Source organism: Perognathus longimembris, chromosome 2, assembly GCF_023159225.1.
Source record: "Perognathus longimembris pacificus isolate PPM17 chromosome 2, ASM2315922v1, whole genome shotgun sequence".
Taxonomy (NCBI): domain Eukaryota; kingdom Metazoa; phylum Chordata; class Mammalia; order Rodentia; family Heteromyidae; genus Perognathus; species Perognathus longimembris.
The window spans coordinates 21,599,342-21,620,383 of NC_063162.1; the positions used below are offsets into that span (position 1 = coordinate 21,599,342).

At 41.0% G+C, this 21,042-nt stretch overlaps 2 protein-coding genes and 1 pseudogene across 3 annotated transcripts in view; 1 reads left to right on the forward strand and 2 right to left on the reverse strand.

Annotated features, from left to right (window-relative positions):
• Positions 1–21,042, forward strand: part of Armh3 (armadillo like helical domain containing 3) — a 177,338-nt gene that overhangs the window by 145,740 nt on the left and 10,556 nt on the right. For both annotated transcript variants that reach the window (XM_048338396.1, XM_048338395.1), the window contains one exon: positions 2,852–2,930. In XM_048338396.1, the coding sequence (XP_048194353.1) occupies positions 2,852–2,930 (79 nt within the window). The remainder of the gene's footprint in view (positions 1–2,851; positions 2,931–21,042) is intronic.
• Positions 15,290–16,886, reverse strand: LOC125346133 (tax1-binding protein 3-like). Its single transcript, XM_048338397.1, is given in 1 exon segment — positions 15,290–16,886. A coding segment is annotated over 1 exon segment (348 nt). The 5' UTR covers positions 16,682–16,886; the 3' UTR covers positions 15,290–16,333.
• Positions 20,724–20,820, reverse strand: LOC125347497 (annotated as a pseudogene).

Consider the following 21,042-nt stretch of genomic DNA (forward strand, 5'->3'; position numbering starts at 1 on the left):
ACTTCAAGCTTTTTCTGAATAGTTTATTGAAGATGAGAATCTCACAGACTTTCTGGTTTTGACCTGGCTTCCAACTGCTATCCTCAGATCTCAGCTTCCTGAGTAGCTAGGATTACAGGCATGAGCCACCAGTGCCTGGCAAAGGTCACTTTGAGGAGTTTAAGACTAGCCTGGACAGTACAGCACAAAGACTATTTAACTTTTTTTTTTTTTGCCAAGTTTGTCTCAAAAAGAAAAGAATGATTTAAAAAGTAAAAAGGGGCTAGGAATGTGGCTTAGCGATAGAAGCAGTAGAATGCTTGCCTAGCATGCTTGAAGCCCTGGGTTCGATTCTTCAGCACCACATAAACAGAAAAGGCCAGAAGTGGCACTGTAGCTCAAGAGGTTGAATGTTATCCTTGAGCAAAAAGAAGCCAGGGACAGTGCCCAGGCCCTGAGTCCCAAGCCAGAAGACAAGAGAGAGGAGGGGGGGGGAGGGGGGAGAGGGAGAGGGGGAGAAATGGGGGAGAGAGAAGGGGGGGAAGGGGAGAAGGGGGGAGAAAGGAGAGAATAAAAAAAAGGTAAAAAATGTTTAAGAATAATAATCTTCCTTCTTATTACCAGCTCATCTTCCAACAATAAAGCTCAGTACTATCCATCTATTCCATTTGACATCCTTTGTTCGTTGCTGGACTTTTTAAAAGACATCATGTCTTTGTGTTTCAGGATCTAGTTCAGATACTATACTGTATTTAGTTGTCATGGCTCTCCTTGCCCTCTGACCTGTAACAGTTTCTCAAGTCTTGTTTTTCATAATTGTTACAAGAGTACTGGTAGACTATCCTCAGTCTAGATTTTCTGAAATGTTCCTCCATACCTTCCTCTCTCCTACCTCCCCTTCCCTACCTTTTTTTTTTTTTTTCTTTTGAAGTCCTGGAGATGGAACCCAGAATTTTACACATCCCTCATTCTATCATTGAACTACATTTTGTTTTTGCTGTTGCTTGGTTGGTTTTGGTGGTGCTGTTAAACTTGAGGCCCTATGCTTACTAGGCTACCACTTGAGTTATGCCTCCAGCCCTGCTTTTTGCTCACTATTTTGGAGATGAAGTCTGGCAAATTTTTCTGCCTGGGCTGGCCAGGCAGAAATTCCCCAGATCTCAGCCTCCTAAGTAGTATGATTCTAGACATGAGCCACTGACATCTGGCTTAGCCCTTGGTTTTTTGAGACAAGGTCTTGCTGTATAGTCCATGCTGACCTTGAACAGGAGATCCTCCTGCCTCTGCCTCCAAAGAGCTGGGATTATAGCATGTACCACCATTCCTAATGTTGTCTGATGTTTAAATTAAGGTCATAGAAGGTAGGAGAAGAGGAATTGGAATATACAGTATGCGTGTGTGAATCTGTTCAAATACACTGCATTTATTCATGTGTGATATTATCACAATGAAATACTAGTATTAATAGTATTAATGTATGCTAATTTAAAAATAGAAAATGTAAAGTAAATAAAAGGAGAGAAAAAAGTCAATTTACCTTACACTATAGAGAAAATACAATACAGTATTTTAATCTGTCCTCCTTTTATTGTTGTGCTCTCCTTGGGTAAATAGAAGCATAATTTGCATATAATAAATGCACCAATTTTAAATGGACAATTCAGTGAATTTGATCATTTCAATATCTATTATCTTTGTGCACATGAGCAGAGATTTTCCTGGTTCTTCATATGTTCAAGTAATCTTGATTGTATTGTGGACATTTTTAATACTGTATAATAAGATTGTTATTTAAATTGCATCATAAACATCTTAACAAAAACAGTTATAGGTGTTACGGTTATAGGTGTTTAGAAGGATTCCACAGAGATAATGTGCCCTTCTCGTGATAAGATACCATGAGTTATATGACATCCATAGGACATTATTGGTGATATTAATCCTCAGCATTTGGTTAAGGTAGTGTTTACCAGATTTCTTTACTGTAAAATTACTGGTTTCCCCTTTGCTACTCTAAGTCACTAGTTCTAGCCCTTTCTTTGCATGAATGAAAATTTAAACTCTACCTACTACAGAAGGAGCTATCTACATATATACTACGTAAAATTATTGGTCAGACTCATGTCAAACTTTGATCTAAAGCCTATGTTCTTTCTGTGATAACAGGCAAGAAATGATAAGAAACTATACCAATATATTAGTTTCAGGTAAATATACTTAAATCAAATTTCAGGTATTTTTAGTTTGGATTTTCTTGTTTGCTTGGCAGTACTAGGGTTTGAATTCAAGGCTTTTGGAGCTTGTTAGGTAGGCATTCTACCACTTGAGGCACACTTTCAGTTCAAATTTCAGGGATTTTTGAAAGGTAGATTTTGTAGGATACGGTGATCTGGAGTGTGGGCAAGTGACAGGGAATATTTGAAAATAATTCTCAGACTTTGGCTTAAGTAATTAGAGTTACGATTTTGGTGTGATGATTGCCTCTAGACTATGGAGACTGTATTTACCCAACATTTGGGGCCAGCTTTGATGAATTCTTCTATTCTTCCAAGTTAGAACAGACCGCTTTCTTTCAGATTAGAACACCAGAGCCCCCTAGTGGACAACAACTGGAGTCTTATTTCTTGTCTAAAGAATTTCTGTCATGATTTTTGGTTGTTTGGTTATGAGGTTTTCTCCTTAGCTCATTTGCATAAGCAGAAGTGCTTCAACTTTTTTGTAATAAATTTTTAAACCTTTTCCATTCCAGTTTGTAACCTCTCCATGGTCCAGTGAAAGCAGAGTTATTTTCTTAAAATCATTTGATCTAGTATGTTAAACCAGAAAGGTTTCTTCCATTTGATGTCATGTTAATGATAATTATTTCTTTCAGAGCCATCATCAACCACTTTAATCCCAAAATTGAGTCCTATGCTGCAGTGAATCATATATCTCAACTGTCGGAGGAGCAGGTAAGCCATTACTTTCCCCAGAGTGACCTAGTCAGTGTCTGGGATCAGGCACTTGCTTTCTCTATGATAGCAGGCAGTTCTGTGGCTGAGCTTTTAGCAGAGACTGTAAGAGCCAAGCTGCCAAGGGGAATTAGTGTAGAATTGTTTGATAGTACTTTAAATAGAGTAGTACCGATTGAATTTGTACCACCATAAGGATTTGTTTAATTATATAGAAGGTACACAGGTGAAATTTTAGAGAATTATTGTTTCAGAGTGAATGATAAAGCATTTCTCTTTTAATTTTAGAGTCATTTTGATTTTTTTTAAATGAGAACTTAGAAATGGATGAAAATGCCATTAGGAAAACTCTGAGTTCAGCTTAATTTAAAACTGTTTGTCTCGTTAAAACATGAGCTCTCATTGTGACAGATTTTTTTTCCTCAGTAATTGAGTTCCCTTTGCTTTGAGCAATTACTTCCAAGCAGGTTTTTCTAAAGCATAGACTGAGTTAAGAGATTTAGATGGCTGTGTGTGTGTGTGTGTGTGTGTGTTTTGTTTGCGTCTGGCCTGATTTCCCTTCCTCTCAAAGTGCTTGTTGTACTCAACTCAGCATTATATAAAAGTCCAGATGGGGCTTTAGCATGGTGTGGGGTTGAACCTGATATTTAATTTTGAGGCTATTCAGTCTCTTGTTAAAAGCACAAAATAAAACATATAGAATTTTTCTTCTTTCTTTCCTATCTTACTCTCAAGTTGAAGGGGCCAAGATATAGATTTCAAGCCAGTAAGAAGACCACATATGTTCCACTCGTCCTTTCTTGCCAGTGCATCATTATAAGCCTTTTCTGAGCTCTTAACTGGCAGCTATGGAATATAATGATGTAATCTGACATTCCTTAAAAGCTATTCACCTCACCCAATGAGGCACCAGGCAAGCCTTTTCTTAACAGACAGGCTTCTCAGGATTCCCTGCAGTGGCCCTTTCCTCAACCAGATGGATTGGACTCTGTTGGTCTATCAGTTGTTTCCTTGGAGGTGTTTGTTCTCTTTTGTGAGGCCAGTTGTGTGAATGCCTCCTCACATTTAAAACTGCTTTTTTTTTTTTTTTGCCAGTTCTGGGGCTTGAACTCAGGGCCTGGGCATTATCCCAAAATTCTTTTGCTCAAGGGTAGCTCTCTATCACTTGAGCCAGAGCACTACTTCCAGCCTTTTCTATTTATGTGTTACTGAGGAGTCAAACCCAGGGCCTCAGGCATGCTAAGCAAGCACTCTACCACTAAGCCACATTCCCAGCCCTAAAACTGTTTTTATAAATGGCTCTGTTTTAAGTTCTTTTTTCTCTCTGTCCATTGAGCAGTTCAGAGTTCTGTTCTTTGAAGCTGGTACCCTCTGAGAAGTGTTTCTTGGTGCTGCTACCTTTTCCTGTTAGACCAATTTGTGTCAATGTTACTATTTCATTTTTATGTAGAGGATTGCAACACCCTGAGATCAGTACAGTGAGAGGAGTAATTTTCTTTCCTTCCACAGTAAGATCTGGTTAGTCTGGAGGCTTAAAAAAAAATCAGTAAGACACATTTTGCTGTCAGTCACGTGCAGCATTCATCCCCAGCAGCTTGTGAAGGTCAGGCTGAAATCTTTTTCCAGCAGTAGCAGCCACAGACCAATAATAAAATCCCATTGTGGTGCATGAGGCAATCTGGAAAAGGATGATTAGCAAGCATGTGTCCTAACCCTCCTTCAACTTTTTTTCCAAAGTAAATGAAGTAATAAAAATACATCTCAAAAGAAGTCTATATACCAGAAATGAGGCAGTTCCTAGGGAAAGGGAGAGTATCTGTCCAAGAACAGGGAAGAGATAGAGACTATCAAAGATTTACTTAGACAATAAATAATTGCATGCCTGTGGCAATACAAGATGTTCTGAGTAGTGGGGATCAGTGGTGAGTAATCTCAGTATAGTACTTGCTGTCAAAGAGTTTTTACCTCCCTTAGCAATCTTTTTGCCTTGGAAAGATTGGGAGGGTACTGCTATCCTGATACCCTTTACTTTCCTTCCTTCCTTCCTTCCTTCCTTCCTTCCTTCCTTCCTTCCTTCCTTCCTTCCTTCCTCCCTCCCTCCCTCCCTCCCTCCCTCCCTCCCTCCCTCCCTCCCTCCCTCCCTCCTTCCTTCCTTCCTTCCTTCCTTCCTTCCTTCCTTTTTTCATTTGTGGGGCTTGAACTCAGGGCTTGGGCACTCTCCCTGAGCTTTTGCACTCAAGACTAGCGTTCTACCAATTTGAGCCACAGTGCTGCTTCTGGTTTTCTGGTGGTTAATCAGAGAAAAGAATCTCATAAACTTTCCTGCTGAGGATGGCTTTGAACCGCAATCCTTACACCTCAGCCTCCTAAGTAGCTAGGGTTACAGGTGTGAGCCACTGGTGCCTGGCTTTAATACCCTTTGCGAAACCACCCTTAAGGGCTGGGAATGTGGCTTAATGGTAAAGTGCTTTCCTAGCATGCATAAAGCCCTGGGTTCAGTTCCTCAGCACCATATAAACAGAAAAAGCCAGAAGTGGCACTGTGGCTCAAGTGGTTAGAGTGCTAGACTTGAGCAAAAAGAAGCCAGGGACAGTGCTCAGGCCCTGAATCCAAGCCCCAGGACTGGGGGGGTGGGGAAGAAAAATCAAACCACCCTTGAAATAGTTCTTTGTCTTTTCTAGTTGCCATCGAGTACTAAATGACAGCTTTATCGTGCACTTGGTTTTATTCTCAGCCCTGTCAGATTAGAAGTATTTGACTGCCTTGTTTATCTCCAACATGTGTTAGAGTACTTCTCTCCCTTCACTTATGAACATTAATGCTAAAGTCACTTAATGTTAAGAGTATTCACATCTTCTCATAGGGCTTTGGGATGCAGTAGGGTTCTATAAGTGTTTGAACTGAATAGGGAAAAAAGTCAAGAATTTAATCTCCAGTAGAGTTGAATGTACTTCTAAAATAAAACCTAAGACCACAGATGGGCATTAACTAGAATTATAGCAGTAACTTAGCAGATAAGACAAGGCTTTCTGCTAGATTTGCCTGCTTAACTTGTCATTTTCTTTTCTTTTCTTTGGCCAGTCCTGGGCCTTGGACTCAGGGCCTGAGCACCATCCCTGTCTTCTTCTTGCTCAAGGCTAGCACTCTGCCACCTGAGCCACAGTGCCCCTTCTGGCCATTTTCTATATATGTGGTGCTGGGGAATCGAACCAAGAGCTTCATGTGTAGGAGGCAAGCACTCTTGCCACTAGGCCATATTCCCAGCCCTGTCATTTTCTTCTGGTAAGAAATTTTTGACTTCTTGTATTCTGACAACCTCCAGGTACAATCTAGTCTTTGTTATAGACATTTCAGGGCAATGCATTACTACTGACTGACTAAACAAAGCCTGGGCTTTTTTTTCCCAGACATGTAGAAGATAGATGATAATTTTCTGTTAATTCTCATTGGCTTCATGGAGGGCAGGGCTTGTTAATGAGTTAATATCCTCATCATGACTGATTAGTACATTTTCTGATGTAATAAAGTGAATGTGGAGCTCAGAATGTGGCTTAGTGGTAGATTGCTTGCCTAGCATGCGTGAAGCCCTGGGTTTGATTCCTCAGTACTACATAAACAGAAAAAGCCAGAAGTGTTGCTGTGGCTGAAGAGGTAGAATGCTAGTCTTGAGTAAAAGCAGCTCAGGGATAGTGCCTAGGCCCCAGTACTGGCAAAAATAAATAAAGTGAGTGCATTTTTATAGTGTATATATACAGAAACCTCTTTATTTTGAGCTCTTTTTCTGCATGTGATTAAAATATTTACAATTTTTCACTGTGTGTGTGTGTGTGTGTGTGTGTGTGTGTGTGTGTGTGTGTTATTGGGCTTTTAACCCAGGGCCTCATTCTTGCTAGATATATACTCTACCACTGAGCCATGCCTCTGGCCCATTTTTTAAGTAAACATTCTGTATGTTCACATTGCTGTACAAAACCATCACCACTATCTGTCTCTCTAGAACTTTCTCATTGTGTCGTGCTAATACCCTATAGTCATTAAATAATAACACCCATTGGTGCCCGCCCCCAACCTGTGGTAAGAACTGTTCTGTTCTCTGACTCTGAATTTAACTAATCTAGGTGTCTTAGTGAAATAATATACTTCTTTTTTTTTTTTGCCAGTCCTGGACCTTGGACTCAGGGCCTGAGCACTGTCCCTGGCTTCGTTTTTTTTTTTTTTGGGGGGGGTGGGGGGCTCAAGGATAGCACTCTACCTCTTGAGCCACAGCCCCACTTCTGGCCATTTTCTATATATATGGTGCTGGGGAATCGAACCCGGGGCTTCATGTATACAAGGCAAGAACTCTTGCCACTAGGCCATATTCCCAGCCCGAAATAATATACTTCTGTGACTGCTTATTTCATTTAACATACAAGATCCTTAAATCTCAGCCTCCTGAGTAGCTAGGATTACAGGCATGAGTCAGTTTCTATATACAAAAGTAGGAGAGAACATTTTGGCCTCCTTTTTTGCATTTGACATATCTTTATGAATAAAGATTAGAGAAAAACTGTAACTTGCTTTTCTAGGAACTATGAAACTACTAGATTTGGCTTGTTTCTAGTACATCTTCAAAATTATCTTTGAGGAGTTTGGAGATTCCTCAAAAAACCAAGCATAGAACTACTCTATGATCTCAGCTGCAAATGTGGCTTAGTGGTAGAGTGCTTGCTTAGCATGCATCAAGCCCTGGGTTCTAATCCTCAGTACCACATAAACAGAAAAAAGTCAGAAGTGGTGCTGTGACTCAATTGGTAGTACTTTATCCTTGAGTATAAGAATCTCAGGGACAGTGCCCATACCCTGAGTTCAAGCTCCAGGACTGGCAAAACAAACAAACAAAAAACTTGCCCTGTGATCTCAATTCTGCTGTTAGACATTTATCCGAAAGATTACAAGTCAGGATACAGTAAAGACCCTTGCACACCCATGTGCACCATTCACCATAGCCAAGTAATAGAAGCATCCCAGATGCCTATGATGGACAAATGGATCAAGAAAATGTGTAGGTGTGTGCATATACACACCTATACATATAGTGGAATTTTACTTAGTTTACTCATTCTTCAGGAAGTAGAATATTATGTCATTTACAAGGAAATAATGGACCTAGAAAAAAATTACATTAAATGAAGTTAGGCTCAGAAAGACAAATGACACATGTTTTCTCTGATATGTGCAAGTTAGGTCTAAATTATAAACATACAGGAAGGGCTGGGAATATTACCTAGTGGTAAAAGTGCTTGCCTTGTATACATGAAGCCCTGGGTTCGATTCCCCAGCACTACATATATTTAGAAAAGGCCAGAAGTGGTACTGTGTCTCAAGTGGCAGAGTGCTAGTCCTGAGCAAAAAAGAAGCCAGGGACAGTGCTCACGCCCTGAGTCCAAGGCCCAGGACTGGCAAAAATAATAATAATAATAATAATAATAATAATAATAACATACATGAAAACATAGTAGAGAGATATGTGCATATATACAATAAACATTGACTGGGCTGGGAATATGGCCTAGTGGCAAGAGTGCTTGCCTCCTACACATGAGTCTCTCGGTTCGATTCCCCAGCACCACATATATGGAAAACGGCCAGAAGGGGCACTGTGGCTCAGGTGGCAGAGTGCTAGCCTTGAGCGGGAAGAAGCCAGGGACAGTGCTCAGGCCCTGAGTCCAAGGCCCAGGACTGGCCAAAACAAACAAACAAACAAACAAAAACAATAAACATTGACTAAAGTATGATGTACACAGGGGAGGGTATAAATACTTTAAACAACTAGCTTCTTGAATACCAGGAAGCCAAAAACATGTGGTGTTCTCAAGGGGAGGGAAGGCAAACGAATGGAGCAAGAAGGGGTGGACAAATACAGTCATAATATTCAATGTATGTATGTGAAAAGTAGCCTGAGGGGAGAGATGGGATTGGGAGAGATGAGGAGAGGATGGAAGGGATGACATTGATCAAGAAGCATATAAACTGACATGTTGAATTGAAATCCCTTTGAATAATTAAGATTTTTTTTTCTGGACCTTAGACTTGAACGTAGGGCCTGGGAGCTGTCCCTAAGCTTCTTTTACTGAAGGCTAGTTCTGTGCCACTTGAGCCACAGCGCCACTTCCAGCCTTTTCTGAGTAGTTTATTGGAAATGAAGAGTCTCACGGACTTTCTTCTGCCTGGCTTGGCTTCAAACCATGATCCTCAGATCTTAGCCTCTTTAGTATAGCCATTATGGGATTATAGGCATGAGCCATTGCACCCAGTTCAGTATTGGACATTTTGATGGGGTTTAACTTCTCATTATTTCTTTAAGTTTCCACCCTCATTAGAGCTTTGGATTTTGGACTCAGAGGAGGCCCATATAGTGTTTTATAAGATGTGCCTTCAAAAATACTATGATAAAATAATATTGTGACTTAATTTCTACCTGTAAGTAATCTTTCTAAACCTTTTTTTTGTTTTCTCCTGATCCTACAAGCCATTATAAAGGACTTTTGAATGTTAGAAATGATGCATAGCTAGTTTTACCCAGAGAGGCATGAGCTATTATACTAGTAAGAAGTGAGCTTCCAGTTTGTGAGGTACTGCATTGATAGGAGACCTGAATAGCATCCATTACTTGAGAAAGAATGTACAAAACATAAAATCTGGGCTGAGGATATGGCCTAGTGGCAAGAGAGCTTGCCTCGTGTACATGAGGCCCTGGGTTCGATTCCCCAGCACCACATATACAGAAAACGGCCAGAAGTGGCGCTGTGGCTCAAGTGGCAGAGTGCTAGCCTTGAGCAAAAAGGAAGCCAGGGACAGTGCTCAGGCCCTGAGTCCAAGGCCCAGGACTGGCCAAAAAAAAGCATAAAATCTTGGTGGGGCTGAGAATATGGCCTAGTGGTAAAGTGCTTGCCTTGCATACATGAAGCCCTGGATTCAATTCCTCAACACCACATATATAGAAAAAGCCAGAAGTTAAACTGTGGCTCAAGTGGTAGAGTGCTAGCCTTGAGCAAAATGAAGCCAGGGACAATGCCCAGGCCCTGAGTTCAAGCCTCAGGACTGGCCAAAAAAAAAAAAAAAAAATCTTGGGAGAAAGTCCTAAGAGCTTAACGGATTATGAGGAACCCAAGCCTGAGACTGATTGTTCACTCTTGATTTGCTAGGAAATGTGTAACAGCCATTAGGGAACGTGAGTAGAAGGAGAGGAATGGATTGTTGTGTTCAGTGTGAATGCTTTGCCATAGCTACTATGGAAGCCAGCTGGCTCCCAAATTCTTGACATTTAACAGTCAGCTCTCCCAGGCCAGGCTTGTGTGAGCCAGCTCCAGAACGCCAGTGGTTGTTGAGGAAGACCAGTGAAGGACTGTGATGCCATGTGTCAGGGTTTCTGATCAGAAAATGAATGTAGTTTACTTTCCCGTGGGAACTACCTGTAAAAAAATTCTCCCCACGGTACCTTTAGAACTTACAGCAATTAAGACTTCTGAATAGCCTACCATAAGAAGCCCCTGTGATGTTTTCTCAACTTATGATAGAACCCTAAGCATCATGTAAAACAGCCATGGTAAGACATATGCTGGAGTGCTGAGATTTAATTCACACAATAGCCATAACTGTTTCCTGTACTTGGCATTGTGTTTTTCTACCATAGCCTGTAGTTGTCTTGCACTGTCTCCATGTAGCTATGTGTTATGGTGACTGCGGGAACTATTTGAGTGCAAGCATGTGACATAGAGTTGGCCTTCTGACCTTGCCTTTCTTGTTGCCTTTGTGTAGATGATGGCATTTTAGTTGACCTGTTTGTCATTTTTAAAAAGGGAGGGGAGGGGAGGGTGAGAGGGTGGTATGAGTAATTTGTTTACCGAGTACATTAATAAGCAGGAAAGATACAAATTCAGCAGAAGGGCTTTCCTACAAGCTGCTTACCCTCTATAATCAACTTTGTGTTATATAGGCATCTTGAGAAGAGGGTCAGTTAATTATGTGCTGCCAGGGTGACCATTTGTACTTGAACCAGGAAATCAGCTGCCCTACCAGAAACACTTTATAAGAAAGAAAGTATTGGAGATTTGAAACAAATACAAATAGGTAAGAAGAAAGAAGCAATAATTATTGAGTTCAACCCTTTTATATGGTTATTTACTTAATTATTACATCAGCATTCAGGATAGGTATAATTAGCATTTTATAGAGGAGGACACTAATGAGATTAATTTGTTCAGAAGCGCACCGATATAAAGGATAAAGCTGTAATGTGAACCTAGGTCTGTCTGACTCCAAAGTCCAAAACCTTTTCTGTTTCATCAGCCTGGGCATCAGGTCTTAACCAACCTGAGTCTTGTCAGTATTTTGAAGGAAGAAATAACAACAGATAGGAAGATGGAGAGGGACACAATACAAATATAAACAAAGATAGGGGAAAGTTCTGGATTGGGAAGGATCTTTTCAGTTGAGGACAAAAATTATCCAACAGGGGGCTAGACAGTTTGCCTTCTTGGTGGGCAGAAATGCCTGGATAGAGGATTCTGGCAACCGTTGATAGCTTTATACTTAAGAGTAGAGTCTCCTTACCCAGGTGTCCCAGGAAGGTCATGGTGAGAAATAAAACTTTTTCTATACATCAAAGGGGCATAGTGACTTCTTAAAAATGTTTTTTACTTAATAAAGAATTTATTTATATGGTACAAAATCTAAAAAGTATATTGAGTTTTACTTATTTTCCAAATTTATTTATTTTGTTCAAAAGGCAAAAAAAAAAAAAAATCTCAAAATGAATATCTGAATGCTTCCAAGCTAGGTGAATGCAAAGGCCAGTGGTAGAGAAGAACTCATTTTATTTTTACTTCTGCCACTGTCAGCATTTTTTCCAAATGACTGTCACATCTACTCCTGGTCTTTCTTCAGCCTGGCAATTGTGAAATTACATGGCAGGTCATAGGAGGAACAGTATTGGAACACATAGGAATTCTATGTCGTTGTTAGCAAAGCAGTCTTTGCTTTCTTCATTTGACCTAAGATCTTTAGTTCTAGGTTATTAGGAGAGTTCAAGTAGGATTTCCTTGGTCAGTCTGGTTTTATCTATCTCCTTCTGCTTGTAGATATTTATATTTAGGAAGTTTGCTTGTTTGAATTACAATCTCTTCCCCAAGGAAGTGATTCAGCACTTTTTTTTTCCTCCATCCATTGTGGGGCTTGAACTCAGGGCCTGGGCCCTGTCCTTGAGCTTTTGTGCTCAAGGCTAGTGCTATACTACTTTGAGCCACGGGGCCATTTCCAGTTTTCTGAGTCTCACAGAAGCCTGGCACTGCTCATGCCTGTAATCAGGAGGCTGAGATCTGAGGATCACAGTTTGAAGCCAGCCCAGACAGGAAAATCTGAGAGACTATTACCTCTAATTAACCACCAGAAAAAAAAAAAAATGGAAGTGGTGCTGTGGCTCAAAGTGGTAGAGTTCTAGCTTCGAGTGAAAAAGCTCAGGGACAGACAGTTCAAGCCCCATGACTGACAAAAAGAAAAAAGTCTCAAGAACATTCCTGCCTGGGCTGACTTCAAACCGCAATTCTCAGATCTCAGCCTCTGAGTGCCTAGGATTATAGTAGTAAGCTCCCAGTGCTCGGCTGGCTGAGCACTTTTAAAGATGTACTTGGAAGAGTATGATTTGCCACTGTGGTACTATTCAAGGCTAGAAGTGCTACTGTATAAACTTTTATAAGCAGTGTTATTTTGAAATGTTTTTGTCAAGTACCAAATAGAGTCTTGACTTGCCTTAGTGATTTTGCTCAAAGGATATTACAGTCTAAAAATTAACACTCCCAGCTAGGAAGGAAGTTGTTCATGGGATTTCTTGTCTTTTCTTTTGGTTACTGGGGTTTGAACTCACAGCCCCACACTTGCTACACAGTTGCTCTACATCTTGAATCTTGTCTCTAGCTTTCTTTTTCTTTTCTTTTTTTTTTTTTTTTTTTTTGGCACCTCTGGTTATTCATTTGAGCTAGGGTGTTATTTCCTACCCAGGCCAACTTGGACTGTAATCCTTTTATTTATGCTTCCCACTATAGTTGGCATGACATGTATGCACCACCATATCCACATTTTTCTGTTGACAAACCACAGCCCTCCCTATTTCTGCCCCTCAAGTGTGCCTGGCCCACAGATATTTACCAGCTAGGAAGGAATAGGTGAAGACTGGCAAGTTAGGATCAGAGATGTGTTCTGTTTCCCTCTCTGAGATGTGATAAGAAACCTCAGCTGGAGAGTGCAAAGACATCTGCCTTTGGATTGGAACTGGGTAGAGTGCCCCATTTGCAACATGAAGTGATATTTGTGTGGATTGTGTTTCCCTCACTCCCGTTACTTGGCTGCCTCTTAGTGTGATTGAATACCTTGACTTGTGCAGGGTAAGGCCCTTGGCATGTTGTATCTATAATTAGTGCAAAGAAAAGCTTCACAAAGATTGTCTAGGGCTTCAACCAAACAAAAGCCAGGAAGGCGGAAGTGACTGCCCAGGGAAATTAAAAGGAAGTCACTGTCATCATTCCTTTAACCAACTGATGGCCTCTCACACTAGTCACCCACTGTGAGGTTCATTATCTGATCCACCTTGCTGAAGGGCAGAGTCAGCCTGCCAGATCAATAAATCATGGGACAGTGGAGAGCCCTTTGGTAGTGGGCTTGAGAGGCATGGACAGGGAGAACTGACCAGCTTAAATTGGTTTTGCAATTGGGTTTGGTCCTGAAGTATAGGAGATGAAAACAGAAAGGATTAAAAAAAAAAAAACAACCAAAAACCAGAAAGGACATAGCATATTCAGGGTGATTGTATAAAAGAAATTATTTTTTAAAAAGCAGGTCATCTTTCAGAATCCTAAGAGATTTATGTCCATTTTTTAGATTGTTTCCAAACAACTGAGTGATGGGAGAGGAGAACAGGTTATCCTTGTTAGAAAGTCACTCTAGATACCAAGTGGGGAGAGAGACACTCTGAGGAGTGTATGTGGTATGTCTGTGGTTTTGTTACAGCTTGCTATTTATTCTGGTTCCTATGCTTTGGGATATTTTCTTTGGTTTTGCTATTTCAGCCACTTTGAGCTAAAGCATTCTGAAAAAAAATACCAGTTCTTACCATCAGAGGCGGCTCTCAGGACCTGCTTTCTCTAAGAATTCTCTGCTACTGAGTGTCCTTAGTGCAATAAGATAGAAAATCTATGTCTTAGAGGCTTAGGGTTTCCAAGATTTCTGCTTATTTGTGAAAAAAGTACAGAAGTGTTTGTTGTGTCAAGGAAGTTGCTATAAAAATGCAAAACCCATGTATGCTTTTGAACTATTGCTAGATTACTAGTTTCTCCTTAGAGCTTTGCCTCTGTCGACTTTTGTAGACCTCTCAGCTGATATATTTCCAAGTGCATCAGCCCCACCTTTATAAACCTAAGAAGTGCAAATGAGCCTCCCTGTTCTTGAATCTCCAGTGAAAAATTGTCTCATTACAAATCCATAAATGGTTGGCGACAGTCCTTACTTGGAGTAAGTTTTTGCCAGAAGAGTCATGGTCATCTAATGCTTTTCATCATTGCCTGTTTCATGAAAAAGATGAAAGTGGAACTTTCATTATTAGTCTTTTTGAGGAATTAGCTTTTAGTTTCATTTTCTTTTATTTTTATTGATTTATATGGTTATCTTATTTATCATTTGTTTTGGTTTAATTTGTTCTCTAACTTCATCTGAAAGCCTATCATTATTTATTTATTGGTACTGGGATTTAAACTTAGGGCTCCCTGCTTTCATTCAGCTTTTTTTTTTTTTCTTTTTTGCCAGTCCAGGAGCTTGAACTCTGGGCCTGGGTGCTGTCCCTGAGCTTTTACTCAAGGCTAGTGCTCTGCCACTTGAGCCACAGCATCATTTTTTGCTTTTTCTGTGATTAATTGGAGATGAGTCTCACGACCTTTCCTGCCGGGGCTAGAACCAAGATCCTTAGATCTCAGACTTCTGAGTAGCTAGAATTACAGGCATGAGCCACCAGCACCCGGCTTTCTCCTAGCTTTTTCTTTTTCTTTTTTTTTTTTTTTTTGGCCAGTCCTGGGCCTTGCACTCAGGGCCTGAGCACTATCCCTGGCTTCTTCCCGCTCAAGGCTAGCACTCTGCCACTTGAGCCACAGCGCCGCTTCTGGCCGTTTTCTGTATATGTGGTGCTGGGGAATCGAACCTAGGGCCTCGTGTATCCGAGGCAGGCACTTTTGCCACTAGGCTATATCCCCAGCCCCTTCTCCTAGCTTTTTCAATCACAGCTGGCACTCTATTACTTGAGCCACTTTCTGACTTTTCCTGGTTTATTGGAGATAAGAATGTCATGTGTTTGTTTACCTAGGCTGGTTTCAAACTGTTATCCTGTGATTTTAGCCTTCTGAATAGTGTTATAGGAGTGAACCACCAGTGTACAGGCTTGTTTTCGAATACAAAATTTTAGTTCTACAATTTTCCTGATAACACCGTCCCATAAGTTTTGGTATGCTATTTCATTTTTTTTTTTCATTTCATCATTCATTAGGCACAAGATGTCACATGTGAGATAGCATTATACTGCCCCATTTCCACATTAACCAAATTAAGGTTTGTGTGCTAAGAAAAGTTGCTCCCAGATGTGAATTATTAAGCTAAATTCAAAAGTAGACTTAGCATTTTCCAAATAGTAAGATAAAAACACTTTGTATCATAGTTATGATTTTAAAAATACAAAAGTGAAACCCACAAGTGAAGAGGAAAGAAAAGGCAATCTGAGAGCTGCCCAGAAATGTCAGTTCTGGAACTCATCTAAATCCTGTAAGCAGACAAACCCTCAGGAGGCCAGCACCCGTGGGAGGAGAGGAGGTGAACAGGAGCCTGCCCACCCCAACCACTTCAACCTTCCTAGTAGCGCTGGTACTGTGTGAGTCTAGACCCCAGATGGGCTTGTGGGGAGCAGTGCAGTGCTAGGGAAGCATGCAGCACAGACACTGTGGAAGTAATAGGCAGGGCCAAGCCCTGCAGCCAGAGCGAACAGAAAAGTGGCCCCACCTGGCATTTCCTAGCGTTGGCAACTCTCAGGTGTTTCCTGTTCGCCTGGGCACTACTGTGGCCAGGCAGCAGGGCTGAGGGAGGGTTGAATCTAGTCGCTACAGATGCACAGCCACTCAGCTTCAGGCCCTGGTTTCTAATCTTCAGTGTCCAAGGGAAATTGCTGCTCCCAGAGCTCAGACTTGGGGTAAGAGGGCAAGGAAGGGTGCCTCAGCCTGGGAATCAGCTGACCCCCTTCTGAGCTGAGGCCCAGTATACAAAAGCCAGGAAATAGGCAGAACATGGTAGTGATGTCACTGTACAAACAGGAAGACATGAGTCAGGGCCAGGTGCTAGGACAACATGGACTGCTGCACTGCCTTCTGCAGCAACTGCCTTGTCACCAGCAAATGCACCACTTCTGAGGGATTGGTGAGCCGCTTCCAAGCCTGGTCATGTGCCACCATGGTCACGTCCCAGCCTTTTACCTGCATGATCTTGTCTCCAATCTACAGCCCAGATACCTATGTGACATAAGTGCCTTTGTCTACCTTACCTTCTGAGAAGGGGTTCTGGGAGGGATCCTGGTCAATCCCCCCTCTGATGCTGAAGCCAAGGATTAAGTTCTCACCTTGGTACAGCTTGTGAATTTCACCTCTTTGCACCATAGGGGTGATGGGGTGGCTGGGGATGTAGAACATCTCAACCCCAACCTGGGAAGCAAACGCCACTCAGGGAAGCCCCACCTGAGAACAGCCCATTTTCATTTTCCTTCCGTTCAAAATATTTTCTCATTTCTCTTGTGATATTTAGAAATGTGTTGTTTTGTTTCTCTTACTTGGTGATTTTCCAAATATACTTTTGTTATTAATTTAATTGCCTAGTAGTTAGAAAATATTCTTTATGTGGTTCCAATTCTTTTAAACATATTAAGATTTGATTTATGATTCAGCATATGATCTGAATGTTAATAGCACTTAAACACGTTTTGCTGTTGTTGAGTAAAATTTTCTATAAATACCTTTTAGGTCAAGTAGATTACTAATGTCAAAATCTAATGATTTTCTTTTTCTAGCAGTTACTCAAAGTAGTATCAAAATCTTCAACTGCAAATGTAGTTTTTCTATTTCCCCTTTCAGTCTGTCAATTTTGTTTCAGATTTTTATAGCACTGTGCACATACATATGTGTTGGGGTCTGTCTTCAGGATGAGGTGATTCTTTTATCATGAAATTTCATTTTTACTATTCCTTGAAATCTCCTTTGTCAAATATTGATGTAGCAATTCTCCTTTTGTATAACATATTTATGTAGTTGTTTTTAGCTTTCAACTTGTATTTTTATATTTTAAGTGAGTTAACTTGTCTTATTTTAGTGATAACTTTTATATAGCCCATAGTTGCATCTTATATCCATTCAGATCATCTCTTTCTCTTTTTTCCCCCTCCCTTTTGTATCAATACTGGGGCTTGAACTCGGAGCCTCACACTCTTGCTTGGCTTTTCCATAATTCAAGGCTGGCACTCTACCACTTGAGCTACCTTTTTTTTTTTTCCTGGTTAATTGGAGATTAGAGTCTCTTAGAATTATCTACCCAGGCTGGCTTCAAACTTCAATTTTTTTTTTTTTTGCCAGTCCTGGGGCTTGAATTCAGGGCCTGAGCACTGTCCCTGGCTTCTTTCTGCTCAAAGCTAGCACTCTACCACTTGAGCCATAGCACCACTTCTGGCTTTTTCTATGGTGCTGAGGAATCGAACCCAGGGCTTCATGTATTCGAGAAAAGCACTCTACCACTGGACCATATTCCCAGTCCCCCATCTTCCTTCTAATTATAATATGTCTGAGCTAAAAGTTTTTTTTTGTTTTGTTTTGTTTTTGCCAGTCCTGGGCCTAGTACTAAGGGCCTGAGCACACTGTCCCTGGCTTCTTTTTGCTCAAGGCTAGCACTCTGCCACTTGAGCCACAGCGCCATCTCTGGCCTTTTCTATATATGTGGTGCTAAGGAATCGAACCCAGGGCTTCATGTATATGAGGCAAGCACTCTTGCCACTAGACCATATTCCCAGCCCCCTCTGAGTTAAAACTTTTAAATCCTGCTTTTTTTTTTTGGTCAGTCATGGGGCTTGAATTTGGGGTTTGGGTTTTGCACTTAAGCTTTTTCACTCAAGGCTAGCACTCTACCATTTTGAGCCACAACTCCATTTCCAGTTTTCTGGTGGTTAATTGGAGAAAAGAGTCTCACTGACTTTCCTGCCCCAGCTGGCTTTGAATGTGATCTTCAGATCTCAGCCTCTTAAGTAGCTAGGATTACAGGTGTGAGCTACTAATGTCTGGCTAAATCCTGCTGTTTCTTTCCTGTTTCTCCCATGCATGTTCATAGTTAATGTTTTTCTTTTTTGTGACTTCTTTTGTTTGTTTGTTTGTCTGTCGGTTGTGGGGCTTGAACTCCGGACCTGGGTACTATCCCTGAGCTCTTCAGCTCAAGGCTAGAGCTCTACCACTTGAGCCACAGCAATACTTCCAGTTTTCTGATGACTAATTGGAGATGAGTCTCACAGATTTTCCTGCCTGTGCTGGCTTTGAACTACAATCCTCAGATTTCAGACTTCTGAGTAGCTAGGATTATAGGGGTGAGCCACCGGCACCAGGCTTATTATGTTTCCATTTATCTTCACAGTTGATTTTTTTAGATGTCTTCATATAATAGTTTTAGTGGTTAAGTTATATGACTTTATATAGCTTATTTTTTGCCTCCCCAGTCCTTTGTACTATTGTTATTGTACATTTTCTCTTCGATTATGCTAAATTTCAGGATGTTCACACCTGTAATCATTGCTATTTAGGAGATGAGATCTGAAGATCATGATCCAAAGGCAGGGAAGTCCATAAGATTATCCCTAAGCACCAAAAAAGCCACAAGTGGAGCTATGGTTCAAGTAGTGGAGTGCCAGCCTTGAGCAAAATGGGCCCAGGCCCTGAGTATAAGCTCCAGGTCCCCCCACCCCACCCCACATGTCAGCTATTGAGAGTAGAGAGCATGGCTTAAGTAGTGGAGCACTTGCGGAGGCCCTGAGTTCAGTTCCACAATAGGACCAAAAAAAAAGTCAGTTACTGGGGACACACCTGTAATCTCAGTACTCAACTGAATCGGGTGAGTGATGAGCTTGTGGCTAGCTTGGGCTTCGTAATGAGTCCAAACAAAATCCAAGGAGGAGTTAATTATCTTGTTCTTTGACTTTCCTAAGTATTTACCAATATGTTTCTAGTACTTTTTATTCCTACTTTTAGATCAAAGTGGTAGGTTTTTCATGTGCCTGAACTTTTAACAGGCCTACAGTTCAGGAGTGTTGGTGACACAGGCTTTCAGATTGGACTGTTTGAAAGGCCTTCCCTTCCTTTCCCTTCCCCCTTCCCCCTTCCCCCTTCCCCCTTCCCCCTTCCCCCTTCCCCCTTCCCCCTTCCCCCTGCCCTTCCCCTTCCTTCCTTCTTTCCTCCCTTCCTTCCATCCTTCCCTCCTTCTTTCCTCCCTTCCTTCCATCCTTCCTCCCTCCCTCCCTCCCTCCCTTCCTCCATTTCCTTCCTTCCTTCTTTCTCTTTCTTTTTTTTTTTTTGGTCAGTCAATCATTAATGGGGTTTGAACTCTGGACATTGGCACTATCCCTGAGTTCTGTTTGCTCAAAGCTAGCACTCCATCAACTTTAAGCCACAGCGCCATTTTCTTGTTTTCTGGTGAGTCATTGGAGATAAGCCACCAGCGTCTGGCTGGTTGTCTGTCTTGAATGTTGAATTATATTCAAGAAAGCATGGTGTGGAACAACATTATCCTTTTGAAACTTCCTTTTAATCTGCAATTTGGGTAGATTTAGAGTCCCCTTTAGGTCTAGTTTAGTGCTGCTATTAAGGTTTGAATAGTGTCTATTGAAATGCTCTGGATAAACCAGGGTAATCCTAGCTATGCAGGGGGCTAAGATCTCAAAGCAAAGTTTGAATCCAGCTGGTGCAAGAAAGTCTATAGGATTCTTATCTCCAATTGAGCACCAGAAAACCAGAAGTGTCACTGTGGTTCAAAGTGGTAGAACACTAGCCTTGAGTAGAAAAAGTGGGGTGGGGGTTGGGGAAGTGGATAAATGCTCTGGTTGATCAAATTCAGATGCCTTTCAACGAACTCTAAAAGAATTAATCACCTTGCAAATCTTTTTTTGTATCATTTCTTTTTTTTCCTGTCTCCGTTCCCCCGCCCCCTCCTTCACTCCCCCCTCCCCTTCTTTCCTTCCTTTCTCTTCTCTTTTTCCATTTCTTTTCTTTCTTTTTGTCTACTCTGGATGAATTAGACCATATACATGTCGTCCTTATTATTCAACAACAGATTTTGAGTACTGCAAATTTTCTGAGTTCTTTGTCTGCCTATCTCGCCTGTCCTCATGATCTCCATCACAAAGTACAGCTATCTTTGTTTTCCAAACTCAGACCTTCTCTTTAGCACAGAAAGACCTTCATGTCCACCTGTCCTTTTCTCAGAATCTCAGTGCTACACTGTGTGCTACCTAGTGTCTGAAAATAATTGTTTTCTTCTCACTGATTCCATGATGACTGCAAATAGAATCTTTGACTCTATCTTAAAATATTATGGTATTCCCTGAATTACCCAGCTGAGTGTTTTTAATTTCTCACTTTTCAGAGAACCTTTCCTTAGCTGTTTATTTATGCCGTCTCTTCCTTCATTCTTTTTCTTCCTTCTTTTTATCAGTTATCACTGGGAAAACTTTTCAATTAGCAATAATCGGCAATAATCGCACCTCGGATAAACCTCATTGGCTACAATACTGCCACTGCGCAAAGCTATGGGAAAACTTTTGAATGACATTAGAAACAATAGAAATATAGTAATGAGCAGTTTTATGTACTTTTCAAGATGAAGATAATTCACTAAAAAGTATCTGTTCCCTTTTCTCATTTTTCTCTTTTATTCTTTAATTTTTAAAAATTCCCCTTAAGTAGTTGTATGAAGCAGTTCAATTCAACACAAATTTATGAGAATAATGCATCCTGACCTGGTGTCCATC